Raw genomic sequence first — 13,328 nt, 5'->3', positions numbered from 1 at the left:
AGGGAAAACTATTGGTTACATGCACTAAGGATTATAATGTCATCCAATTACTTGAAGAAACAATCATACAAGAAGGATCAAGAGGTGATCCAACGTGAAATAGGCTATAAAGTTTACACCTGAACTGGCAAGATATGAAGCAAACACTATGGTTACAGGCACATCAACATCTCGAGCTAGTACTTTGAAATGTATGCCCTTTCCAGTTATATATGGAATTATCTGAGGTTGTGTGTAATTATTAGCTCTGGTCCTAAAAAGGCAACCCATTCAAAGTTAGCTTCATATGGTTATACTACAATACAGATGCGTGTGTTCCTTGACACCACATTATCTTATCTAAAAGATAATACTGTCAAAATGAACTCTAAAGTTGGAACATGAATATTTGAGAATCAGGACCAAATTCAAGTTTCAGATATATACAATAAAATAATAAGTTGACATTCAAACACAATATCTCAAGGTGGGGCCCATTATGGTGCACCTGATAAAACGCTTGTAACAAGGTTTGTGCTTCAGCTATGCTTAAAGGCTAAACCATGTTGAGGGAGAGAATGTGATGGATCCTTGGGATTTAAGATCCCAAATATTTTAAACTAATTTGGTATAGTATACTCGACCTAACTTGCTTAGGATAAATATTATCAGTTAGTAGTAAAAAGTTTCGTTCTAGAGATGCTACAACAGTGTTACTTGGGAGCGGGAGCGAAAGCGAAAATGGGAGCGGGAGCGACATTTTCAAAAGCTCTCGGTGTGGGAGCGAATCCCAAAGCAATTTTTATATAATATATATATTTTTTATATTTTGATAGATATATGTCAACAAAAACATGTAGAATGATGAATTAGATATAAAAAACATAAAAAAACATAGATTGATCATTGAACCATCAACCATATAACATCAATCATCTAGAAGTTATAATCTTGATTCTTCATCAACCACGTCCACAAGTTAGTAACATACAACATATTGAGTCTCGTAGTCGTGAATCATGATTCATCAATCTTAAAGTTTCAACTTCAAGCTTTCAAAATTGAAAATTCAATATATAACATTTATCATCATTGATCACCAAAGTTGTACTTGTAAGCTAAGTTTAACCATTACAAGAAATAATATCTAACATGAAATGAAATGTTATAAAATGAATTATGAAATGAAATGAAACAACTTTCACGAAGCATCATATTCATAATTTAGAATCATTACCAATGAGTTATAATTGCCAACTTCAAACTTCAAACTTAAATTGTCACAGTCATATATTGTTTACAAAAAATATCATTATGATATGAAAGAGTCAAGAGTCAAGACTCAACAGTTATGAAAACTAATAGAAACTAGAAAAGACAAGTAAACTGTAGATCTATTATCTACTACTACATGTGGCCCTTGCCACGAGAAGTGTCTATTGTATGAGCAGGTTGTGGTGGTCTTCTAGGAGTCCCCCGCACAGACCGACAACCAGAACTAGAAGGCACATGCCCTCCACGTGAGGGTGTAGATGAAGGTGGCGACAACAAAGGAACAAGACTCGGAACTCGAGCATTGCGATGGGATGGTGGAGGTGGCATGGTTGTTGCTTCATCTTCCTCTCTTATAAGTTCCGTTTCCAGTTCTTCAAGATGTATAGTGCCATCCTCCAAATTATCATCCTCTGGGTGGTTGTCCCAAATTTTATATGTTGGATCCTCATAAGCCCGATTACAGTAATGACTCAACAACCTCAAGTTGTAGTGCACATAAACCAAGCTTTCTGCCCGGTTTTGATTGAGTTTGTTTCTTTTCACATTATGTATGAAGCTGTAGGTGCTCCAACACCTCTCTGTAGAAGAAGTATTTACAACCTGTGAGAGAACTTTTTTTGCCAATTTTGGCAAAAGTCCATGGTTGCCATATGATTCCCACCACGTGAGAGCATCAAATCTGTCTCTATCTTCCATTGCATGAAAGGTACCAAACAAACCAGTGCAACTAAAGTATCTGTCTATTTCAAGATGCACACTAGCACATTCCTCCCTGTCAGGTATCAACTTTTCTAATGCTTCCAAATATCCTGTAGATACCTCTTCATCTATATGGGGTTTGGCCCTAACTCCAACCCCTGGTGCAGGTTGGCCCAACCAAGATGTAGAGTAGTATTTTGGCGTAAGGATATACGCGAAGCAATGTAGTGGAACATTAAGTTTATCCCACCGTATACACACACAATCGTGAATTAGTTTGTACAAGTTGGGATCATTGTTATGAACAATATCTTTTATTTGCCCCAACATGGTATCCATCTGCTCATACACCTCACCAATCACTGGTTTATCTGTATCTGCAAATCGAATCATGTGATAAATGGGCTTGGTGAAATCCAATACTTGCCTCACACGTGCCCAAAACATACCATCAAGAGCGGCCTCCTCCACCTATTCAAAACCTTGCCGGCCAGTTGCATTTGTAGCCCTTTCCTTTAATACCTGCCAGTGTGGACTTGATACCATGCTAGCCAATGACTCTCTTACCTTCAAAAGGCGCCTGAAGGTGAGGTAATAGCTACCAAATCTAGTCCCCGCAATCTTCAACAACTCCAATCTTGAGTGACTGCAGAAAAGGCCATAAGTATTGCTATGATTAGTAATAAATTTTATCATTTGTTTGCCTTTCTTGTACAAATTACCAATCCATTTGTATTGTTCGTTTTTGTTCTTAACAATATCATGCATCAAAAGGTTCATTGTGTGAACCAAACACCCAAACCAAAATATGTTGGGGCATTTATCCTCAATAATTGCTCCCGATGCCTTACAATTAGGAGCATTATCAGCGATGACTTGGATGACATTGTATGGCCTAATACGGTCAATTGTTTCAAGTAATGGTTCTGCAATGTTGATGGCTGTCTTGAACTTGTCTGAGTAATCATATGTTGAAAGAAAGACGACACCACTAACAGACACAACAAGAACATTTATCAATGGCTTGCCTTTTACATTTGTCCATCCATCAGATACAATGGACACCCCATGGTCAGTCCAAGAACTTGTCATTCTATTCAAAGAATGTGATATTTTTGCTTTTTCATGATCAAGTCCAACGGTTCTTGCCTTGTCATACCTAGGGCTCTTGTATCCTTTAGGGGCATCATTTATGGCAGAAACCATTTCGTGCCAATAAGGTGAGCGAAGAACATTGAATGGTATCCCACATGCATAGAGAAACCTGTAAACTTTTGAATCCACATCATTCCTACACCCTTCATCAAGGAAATCTGATATGGTTCTACACCTTAAAACTGGTGACCCTGTGCCTCCATATCCATTGCCTTGGGAGGATCCTGAAGGAGTTCTTTGTGCATGTGATTGTGAGCTTGGTTCAAAGAAACCCTTTGATTTTTTAGATTTGTATTGGGCTTCCTCCTCTTCCCTTATGTATTTGGCTCTATCTGCTGCTGACACACCTATACAAGTTTTGATTCCTATTTGTTTATCTCCATCCCATGGCATTTTCCCGCAGAGGTGTTTTTTGGCACGGGTGTATGAACCTGTGTAATTATTGTTGCAATGGGAGCAATGAAATTTAGTGGTTCCACCCCCTTTCCCTGCGTCGGGCCTGTTAACATATTTCCACAATGGGGTTTGGTCTTGTTTAGTTTTTTGAGCTGACTCAAATTCACTCTTCTCCAGCTCCCCCGCAACACTGTGCTACAATAATGTGTAGGTGTTCAAAAGAACATCCAATGTCTAATATCATGACATAGATGCTACAATAATGTGTAGGTGTTCAAAGAACATGTAATGTCTAATATTATGACAGGCTTCAGTGATTGTATAGATGCCACCTTTTATTTGATTACATTATTAACAAAGTAACTGGCCATCATAAATCCTGACTGTTGTTCTAAAACCCCTCTTTGGTCACTTAAAAGTGAGTTATAAATTGCATGATAAATGGTTTCCTTGCAGTGATTCTATGTATAGTGTGTGTTTTAATCCACTTGGTAATAATTATTATTACTTAGTACCAAGGAATTTACGGAATATATGGCCTGTTGTTCCAAAATCCATATTTGGTCACTTAAGTAAACAAAAATTTGTGCGATACCCACATGTTTTCCTTGCATTTTTTCTATGTAATATGTGTCTTTTATTCCAGTTGGTTTTTAAATAAAAATTGGACTGTTTTGTAGTTTGGATTGCTCTTTTCAAAGCTACTATTTTATGTGGTGAAGACATTGATATGAACTACCCTTGAGGCCAATCTAATATCCTCAAATTATCTGTAATAGCTGTTGGAATTGGACGATGCAAGATTGGTAATGGGGGTTGCTGGCAGGATACGAAGGATGGACAGTCCTATTCTGCTTGTGTGGTGAGATCTTTTTGTTGCATAATGACGTTCTTTCCTTGACGAGACTTGATTAGGAATTCATTGTTTACATCTTACAAATTTGGAAGTAAGCATTATCACCTTTGCAGCCGACGGAGTCTAAGGGATGCCGCTGTCCTCCTGGTTTTAAGGGAGATGGCATCAATAATTGTGAAGGTATATGAGCCTCACATACGTCTTTCTTTTCCTCCACTGCAATACAAATTGAAAGGTTGTTGCAATCTTATGAATGCGGGTCTGATTTTATCTTCAGACATTGATGAATGCAAAGAAAAACACGTATGCCAATGTTCGGAGTGCAGCTGCAAGGATACATGGGGTAGCTATGAGTGCAGCTGTGGAGATGCTTTCTTCTACATGAGGGAGCTTGACACATGTATAAGTATGTTGATAACCTGTTTCTTTTCTGGATAATGACCCATCTTATATTCTGTCAAGAAATTCCTATAATTGTTTTCCATTGCATGCTTGATTTTGCAGGTAAGGTTGAGACAGTGCCAAAGGTTGGGTGGGGTGCTGTATGGGTTATTTTATTAGGCTTGGTTGCTGCTTCTGTTGGAGCTTATGCTGTTTATAAATACAGACTTAGGGTAAGTCAGAAGTTGGCATGTTGTAATTTCCATTTCTTCCCTTTGTTAGAGGATCCATGTTCGCGTGAATTATTTTCAAGATATCAGAGAATGCCATGAAATGGTATCTAAAACGGTTATCCGTGGCTCACTACTTGCAGTCATACATGGACTCAGAAATTAGAGCAATCATGGCACAGTACATGCCATTGGACAGCCAAGCAGAGACTCCTAATCAGCTTCAGGATGATACATTATGAAGAAAGGGTGAGTTCAAGTTGTTCTGTGGTTGTTGCATTGAAAATTTCTTAGGTTGATGAGCAAGTAGCATTTCTAATGGATCATCAAATTACATTAGATGGTTGGCAGGTAAAATCTGGTTTATTGTTGTGCAGAGCTATTTATTCTTACCTATGCTTGGAGGGTAGTCGTTACAGGCCTACTAGAAAGAGCCGCTTCAGTTGCTTGTGCAAATTTATTTGATAGTTTTTATTTTATAGTTGTTTGCTCCCAACTTATGAATGGGATTTCATAATTAAGTTGTACATCTAAAGGAGGTAGTCTCTATAATACCTAATGCTTTTGGTTAAGTATTTCTGTAGTCACACAATTTTAATTTATTCTGCTCTTCAATGTGGCAGCATTTGGATCAAAATTTTGTTCTTACCCCTATGGTCCAGACTCCATTGCATAGAAAGCATATTTCAACATTCAAGAATTCGGTGGAAATATTTGTAGAAAGGAAGGTTTGCAAGTATATGATATATCCTTGTAAATTTCGAAGTTTGTGTGATGTATGAATGATTTTTTAAATAAGCTCTGTATATATTTATAAGACCATTTAATGATACAAAATATTTTAAATCAGTGAGTAAAGGAATTATTTCCAGTAGATTATTTAAGTTTGATGGAGATATTTGGAAGTGATATCTGATTTGGTTGATATAAATGATGAGCAATTTTGCTATGGATATTCAGGTTCAGGGCTTATTAATTTTTATTTTTTTTTAATCATAGGATATGGTAACTCAATGGAGTGATCTAGGCTAGGTCCGGGGTCAAACCTATGGACTGCCAGTATAACTCAAGAGTATATCTAACAGCCTGCAAGCCAGATTTACCAATAACTTGTGACTTAGCAAGGGCTGAGGTGCCTAGAGGGACACCAGACTGGACCTCTATCCTAGGGGTCATTTACCCTTCTAGTCTTATCACAACATTGCAGACTATCACTTGGGGAATTTATCCTGGTGGGAAGGAGAACGAACACTCTGCCCAACTACATGAGCTATGAACCCTAGACAGATTCTGGGCTTCTTATTGTTGATCATGTTCTAAATTATTAGGTTGATTCTCTCTTTTCAATTACTGGGTAATAAACTTGTTTTTATTGTCATCAATGATGGGATAATTCTGTTGCGCTCAACATACTAGCATGTCGGATTAGCATAATACAAAGCAATTTTCAGACACTAGCAGACTCCCTTTAAAGCTATTATATCTTCGTATGTTTCAATTCATTTGATTCTTCCCTTGAAGAAGTAAACCAGCAGTTTGTTTATCTTTGCTGAACTGTATTCTGTTTCCTCACTTCTTCCACCCTCCGTGCCACAGTATATAAATCTGGAATTGTTGAATTGAGACTTCTGTGATCCATAATAGTTATAAGAAGAGCTTCGGCGTAATTCACATAATGAAAGACTTTTGTCGACGCGTTTCGAGCCAGCAAGTGTGGCTCATCGTCAGGACAAGTTGAAGAAACAGATCCAGCTTTGCGTGTTAAATAGTATGAGCAGGGCCTCCAACAGCTATCTAGAATAACGGCTAGCTTTGACTTAGGGACAGTCAAAAAGTCAAATCTGGAATTGTTTGTCATTGAACCAGATCCTCATTAATTTCCTTGGTTCTTATTTTTTTTCTTTTGAAAATGCGTGTTTAGATTTTGATCCTAGGAACGTCTCTTATGCATGTTAATTTACGTTCATCTTGTGTTAGCAGGTGGTGGGGGGAATCTAACACACACAGTGGTACGTTGGATGAGTTTGAAGCTAATTTTCTTGAATTGTTAATCCCCAATTTATTTGTGAAATTTTCTCTTTTTCGCGCTAGACATTAATTTTTTGTATTTGCTTGAACACAAAAAGAAAACATTTTGGAAGTAGGTATTTTTATTTATTTTTAAAGTTATGTATTTCTTAGATTCTATTAATTTTAGTAGACAGGGGCCTGCGGGCAGGGCTTTAATCCATGCACTTCAGAAAATATAAAAACCAAGATTGGCTGTATGGCAGCTGGTCCCTGCCTTAAGCGAGGAGCGGGTGGTTGAGTGAGTTGGTCAGGGATGAAACACTCACCTTTGTTTGGTCAGCCTACTTAATTACTTTCAGCAGCACATTAATAACCTGTAGTGGAGTGTTTAGTTTTTGAGACTCCTTTTAGTTAGACATCCATTCCCCTTTCAGTTACAGTTCTAGTACATAGGCACCATTGCGCCTCCTTGATATTCAAAGCCTGGAATATTATCCTAGTAATAAACCGACTGCAGATCCGAATAGCACTCTGACTCACCTCTCGAAAAGGCTTCATTTCGACAGTGAAAGCCTGAAACTTGTATCTCTGCACCTAGAAGCCTGGACCAAGAGAACTAGACTGAAATGAATGCTTAACATCACTGCAGAGATACTCATATTTCCAAGTCCTCTGTGTAACGTTCCCTTGTGTCATGTGACTTAGCTCCATGGGAATCAGAGCATGGACCTGCAGAGTGTGCCAGATTAGAGGCCACATCCTAGCAACAGTGGAACCAACTGTCATAAAGGACTAATTTATATTATTATTAAAAATTGTCTATACAAATAAACTCAGTCCTTTATAAAGAGATTTAAGAGGTGAGTTTGCATTCTTAGGCTAATGGTTAGTGTCTAGGAGCTTTGATCATTGACAACAGTGTAGTCACAATACTTTTTAAGCTTTGATCCATAGAAAAAATAGAATCATACATCAACATTGAATGCACGTGTGCACAACAGTAGTGAAATCAGGGATCAAATACAATAGGATGTCAATTTCAGCATGGCTTCCTTTTTCATCTATGTGTAAGAAATATATATCCTGAGAAAGATAAGAACCATATTTGTATTCTCGAGTTTTGAACTTGAAAATGGATTTCTTGCAAACTTCAAAGCACAATCAGCAAACTCATTCTAAGAGCAATGTCATAACACCAACTTAAAAGTACAAAAATCAGTGAGGAACAAGATTATTTAATGAATAATTGCCTCATAGAGATATATAATTTCTTAACAGTAAAGCAACTTTGCAGATTTCATATTTGAGTAACCAAGAAGAAGCCCACTAGAATGGCATCAATTTCTATTACTATATGCTACTGAACCATACATGTGGATCCATCTCTATAGGTTGGGCATCTGCAAAATTCTAAACAAACCCAATAGCATGGATCTTTGAGGTTCATTGAGGTTTCAATAAACACATAGGTATTGTAATGTTCCCAAATTTTGTGTGTGCAAAATCACTTAGGAGTTCTGCAATTTTGGAAATAATTAACAAGGGGACTTAAATTTGCCTAAGGAGACTTTATTAAAGAAGGAGAAAGGATGATATTTCCTAGGCAAGTTGGATGTCACTTTAACTTTATAAAGTGGAGTATCATAAAGTGACTTTATAAAAGTGAATTTAATAAAAAGAAAAAAAATAATAAAGAGAGAAAAGGGAAGGTGAAGATGAAAAGACAAAAGGGAAGGCAAAGATGAAAAGACAATCCTAAACTCGTTAAAGAAAAGAATTGAGGAGACTCTAATTCATTTGGACATTGTGTGAGTTTGAAGAGAGAACTCCTGGACAGAGTTGGAAGAGGAAGCTGAAGGCTTTGGAGCGCTAGCTGCCATAGCAGACTTCGGTGTTGCGCCGATACCCCCTAGTCTGAGAGTGAAATCAGTCAGATTTCACCGTAGAGCTTCAATGGAGAACAAGATTTGCAAGAAAAACTGAGATAGAGGGCATCAGTAGCTCAATTCACATCTTCTGAAAGGCAACTCGAGCACCCAGTCACAACTATCCCTTATTTTATTGCATGGATGAGTTCCCTGGTTGCTTGGGACTGCATATTGATTGTGAAACTGAGGATAATGGCTGTGGAGCATACTCAGAAGCTTAAACAGGGCTATCAATTAAATTCTGGGCTGCATATTATTTAGAGGAGGGAGCGTATGCACTGTAGGAGGTAATACAAAGCTACAGGCAGGCTGTGTCATATGTTTGGGGTATCAAATCATTTCTCAAGAGGCTGCATCTCCCTTCTGAGCATAGCCACGAATTCTGGAGCATTATAGAGACAATCAAAGGATTATTCCTCACTGCTGTAACCTCATTTAGGAGACTGTGTACCATCTCAAGGCATAGTTGAAGAGGATTGCTGATGTCAAAGACCCTTGTGGAAGGTGAACCTGTGTAGCCTTTTCTAGACCAAGTTGTAATTTCTGAGCAGTGTCACCATTATTGAACGCTGAAACGATGTGCTTCAGGGACTGACATGTATAGTTGAGCATATTTCATGGCTGTCAACAATTGCCAGAATTACACTGAAACTGAGAGAAGTTCTGGGGGCTTGGAGAGAAGTTCTGTAGCTGAAATTTGTGCAAGGATGTGTATGGACCAAGACTAGAGACCAAATCGAGTTGAATATCAGCCCATCTTGCTTGCTGAGAATGTGGAAGCTGTTGGTGCAATTTACATATGATTGGGATGAGTTTTAGAGTGAATAACAGTGCTGGACATGGCCAATAAAAGGCTGATAGATATGGTTGTTTTCCCTGAAAGGAACTGATAAGTTGGAGGCATCTTTGTTGAAGCTACATTACCCGGTCCCTCTAGTCCATTGTTTTACCAATTGCATTTGCATTTGATGTGTTTTGGTAAATTTGTGGGTTCATATGAAGTAGAGAACACATTGTCCAGCAAACAAATTTAAAAGATACACCTACAGCAGTTTGCATGTGACATGTTTGACAAAATTTCTAGCTGAAATATTCACTAAAAAAACTCAGAAATTTGTGGTCAATTGGGTAGTTTTCTTGTTTGGAATCTTACAGTGGTATCAGAGCCCTAATCTTGGCTCAACCTTTGGGAAACCCTCCATTTTGGCATTTTATGACAACGTATCATGGCTCTGGCCAGCCGTGGGTGATATCAAGGAGAAAAATTCCAGGACCGGAATTAAAGGCTAAAGGTAACTAAGAGAAATGCCCACTAAAAAATTCGAAAATTACAGTCAAGCTTTCACAAAAGTGACAGAACGTTCAGTCAAATAAAGCAAGAAAGGAAAAGGAAGTTTGGAGATTCGAAGATAAATCAGTGGCCACAAACCCAGAAGAATGTGGAGAAGGATATGAAGTTGGCCTCCCCAGAGATCATCCTCAAGATGGTGATGAAGCACTATGCAAGCCCATAGATGATTCTTTGACAAATAACAGAGAAACAGAAAAGATCAAATTTCGCCAGGAAAATGTTGATTTAGTTTGTCAACCATCTGTTCATGTATGGGATGTGGATGGCACTAATGCTGAAGATTGCTCCATCATTGTCGAAGAAATTATTGCTATTCCACTGCAGAATGACAGGACACTTGCCCAAAGATTAAAGAAGGACAAAACTATGAAAGAGGCTTTTTCCAATTCTTGTAATGTTGGTGGTGACATGAGCAGAATTGGAAAGATAGACAGTGGCAGAATTGGCCTAGCAGTAAATAAATTACTGTCTACTGATGTCTATAATATTGGGCCTCAACGTATCATGGGAAGCCTCATGGATCATATTCTTTTATTTACAAATGAACCACTTCTATCATATGCAGCAGAAGAGAGGCAGAAAGGAATTTGGACAGCCACTGTGTTTGATCGAGGCAAGAATAAGGAGGTTGGCATGGTACAGGAGTTTTACGAATCAACCTTAGGTGATGAGTTTGCCAATGAAATACAATTCAAAAATCTGTCTAAAGAAAAACACCGTAAGTATATTCACTGGGGTTTTCACAGGGCCTTCCAAAGCAAGTCTTTAAATGTTTTAGCAGACTTGGAAAAAATGGCAGATGAAGCATTGCACCCTACAGGGCTTAATTACAGTAAAAGAATGTCAGGTCTTAAGTCGGAGCTAGAAGATGACAATGATCTGCAAAGGGAAGTTGGTGGCTATGAGAGTGTGGTTAATTTCCGACCTCTTAAGGCTGCTGATGAAGATCTTCTTGAAGCCTTGAGCATGCTACCAAGAGGAATGCTTCCAGGTGATTTTTTGGATGCCATAGTAGTTGGAGTAGACTTGCCAATAAAGGAACTTGGAAGAAAGAGTGCAGGAAATAAACGCCTTTGTTTAATTACACGTGCTCAATGCTTGATCAAAGAACCGAAAGAAGGAACAAAAGAGGACCAGGTAGACATAATTGCTAACCAGATGGAAGAGCATGATATCCAACTTGACATTGTAATTTTCCGACAAAGGATGCCTAGGCGAACTAAATCAAAGTTATTTTGTGAAGATCTTTCCCTTTTAAACATATTTTTGAAGCAAGCACAAGTAGAAGTGATAGTTGTTTAAAGTTCAACCTCACTATTGGGTGCTATGAAAGGCAGGAACATTTTTGCAGTAATTGTATTAAGAGGAAACTAGTGTTGCGAACATCACGATTAAATCGTGATTTTTTGAAAAAATCGGTGAATTTTTTATTTATTTATTTTTTGTTATCTTATCTCAAAAAATCACGATCCAACGGGTGAAAGTCGCGGGGCCACGGGACAACGAGTTAGAAAAACGATTTTGTGGTTTTTTCCTCATTTTTTTCAGACAAAGGGCAAGAGTGAGGGCTAAGGAGGTGAACTTATCTACAAGGGCAAGAGAGGAGAAAAGTGAAGGAATTTAGCATCCCAAGCAAAAAAATTCAAGTTTGGACCAATTTTCTTCAACAAAGCGTGGTTTTCAAGTATGGGCATCAAATTTGTCTATTTTGTTTTTGCTTTTTCCTTGATTTTCCTTGGGTTTCTATCACCCATTTATTTTCCATGACTTTTGATTGGATTTGATTGTGTTTTTTTTTTCATTTTTGTTACATATAGTGGAGTGGGTTTATTTTGGTCAAAAATGCAAAAACTTGATTGTTAGGTTTATTAGTTTAATTTCTTCTTGTGCCCTAGTTTTTTTCTATCATTTTTGCTTGGGTTTGAATGTGTATTTTTCCCATTATTGTTGCATTGAGTTGAGGGTTTTTTTGTAAAAAAATCAATATGTTGTATGTAAAATTTAATTTTATTTTTTCAACTTGCAATTTTTCTTGTGCCCTAGGTCTAACTTCAAACTTCATCTTACATTAAAACTCAAGAGTTCAACAAAGTTACAAACATGCCAAGGAAGTTAGACCCTTTGTGGGAATTTGGTGAACCTGATGGAAGGTTTGACAAATCAAATTTGACTTGCAAGTTATGTGGACATCATATGACAAGGGGGGTATATAGATTGAAGTATCATCTTCCACAAATTCCTGGACATGAGGTAGGGCCTTCCACAAATACAAATCCAGGAACCATTCGAAGAGCCCTCAGATAATGGGAAGAAATTGTCCAAGTCAGCTCTGAAGAGTCAACTAGCAGTGATTAGAGTGTTAGGATTGGGAGGTGAACATGAGAGTGGTATTGGTTCTACTTCAGCATCAACATCTACAACCAACCCTGTAGCTGCCTCATCATTTTTTGTTCCTAGAACCACACCTGGTTCACAACCATCTATCTCTTCAGTTATTAAAAAAAGGGAGAAAGAAGAAGCTGACAAGTTGTTGGGCAAGTTTCTTCTTTGGAGTGATATTCCTTTCAGCGTTGCAAGGAACAATCCATTTTTCCATCTCACGGTTGATGCTATTGCTATTGTTGGCCCAAGGTACAAAGTCCCTTCTTATGATGACTTCAGAGGGTGCATTCTTCAAAATGAAAGGGTTGACAACACTAAGAGATTGGAGGAGTCAGATGGTTGGACCGATCAAAAGGGTAGAAACCTTATTAACTTCTTGGTTAATTGTCTCAAGGGGACAATGTTTATGAAATTTGTTGATGCATTTGCAAATATCAAAGATGCATGGTTATTATGTGATTTGTTGGATGTATTCATTCTAGAGGTGGGTCCACAACATGTTGTCCAAGTCATAACGGATAATGCTGCAAATTATCTTGTTGCTGGCAAGGTGCTTATGGAGAGACACCCTACTTTATTTTGGACACCTTGTGCTGCACATTGCATTGATTTGATGTTGGAGGACATGGGGAAAAATCCTTTTGTCAAGGATATTGTTGAGTCATCAAAAAACATCACAAAATTTA

At 37.9% G+C, this 13,328-nt stretch overlaps 2 protein-coding genes across 4 annotated transcripts in view; both read left to right on the top strand.

Moving 5' to 3' along the window:
* Window positions 1–13,328, top strand: part of LOC149158534 (vacuolar-sorting receptor 4-like) — a 121,474-nt gene that overhangs the window by 92,755 nt on the left and 15,391 nt on the right. Inside the window, exons 8-13 of one of the 3 annotated variants that reach the window (XM_089436252.1) lie at window positions 4,284–4,366; window positions 4,474–4,540; window positions 4,638–4,766; window positions 4,865–4,974; window positions 5,115–5,220; window positions 5,595–5,845. In XM_089436252.1, the coding sequence (XP_089292378.1) occupies window positions 4,284–4,366; window positions 4,474–4,540; window positions 4,638–4,766; window positions 4,865–4,974; window positions 5,115–5,213 (488 nt within the window). In that variant the 3' untranslated portion in view covers window positions 5,214–5,220; window positions 5,595–5,845. Of the gene's footprint in view, window positions 1–4,283; window positions 4,367–4,473; window positions 4,541–4,637; window positions 4,767–4,864; window positions 4,975–5,114; window positions 5,221–5,348; window positions 5,846–13,328 lie in introns of those variants that run through there. The other 2 variants (XM_089436254.1, XM_089436255.1) reach the window with 2 other exon arrangements.
* On the top strand, window positions 10,123–12,719 carry LOC149158535 (uncharacterized). Its single transcript, XM_089434026.1, has 2 exons — window positions 10,123–10,201; window positions 10,286–12,719. The coding sequence occupies exons 1-2, from the start codon at window positions 10,123–10,125 to the stop codon at window positions 11,560–11,562; spliced, it is 1,356 nt and encodes a 451-aa protein (XP_089290152.1). The 3' UTR covers window positions 11,563–12,719.

Source organism: Pinus tabuliformis, chromosome 5_2 (genome assembly GCF_031772625.1).
Source record: "Pinus tabuliformis cultivar Carrire ecotype Pingquan chromosome 5_2, CPIR1, whole genome shotgun sequence".
Taxonomy (NCBI): Eukaryota; Viridiplantae; Streptophyta; class Pinopsida; order Pinales; family Pinaceae; genus Pinus; species Pinus tabuliformis.
This window is presented reverse-complemented; position numbering and strand designations above follow the sequence as displayed.

What these genes read in the sequence shown, in the direction of transcription:
- LOC149158535 (XM_089434026.1), top strand. Translation starts at nt 10,123, where the DNA reads ATGACAACGTATCATGGCTCTGGCCAGCCGTGGGTGATATCAAGGAGA. An exon ending in ACCGGAATTAAAGGCTAAAG is followed by an intron (nt 10,202 to 10,285) that starts GTAACTAAGAGA and finishes AGTCAAATAAAG; the next exon opens with CAAGAAAGGAAAAGGAAGTT.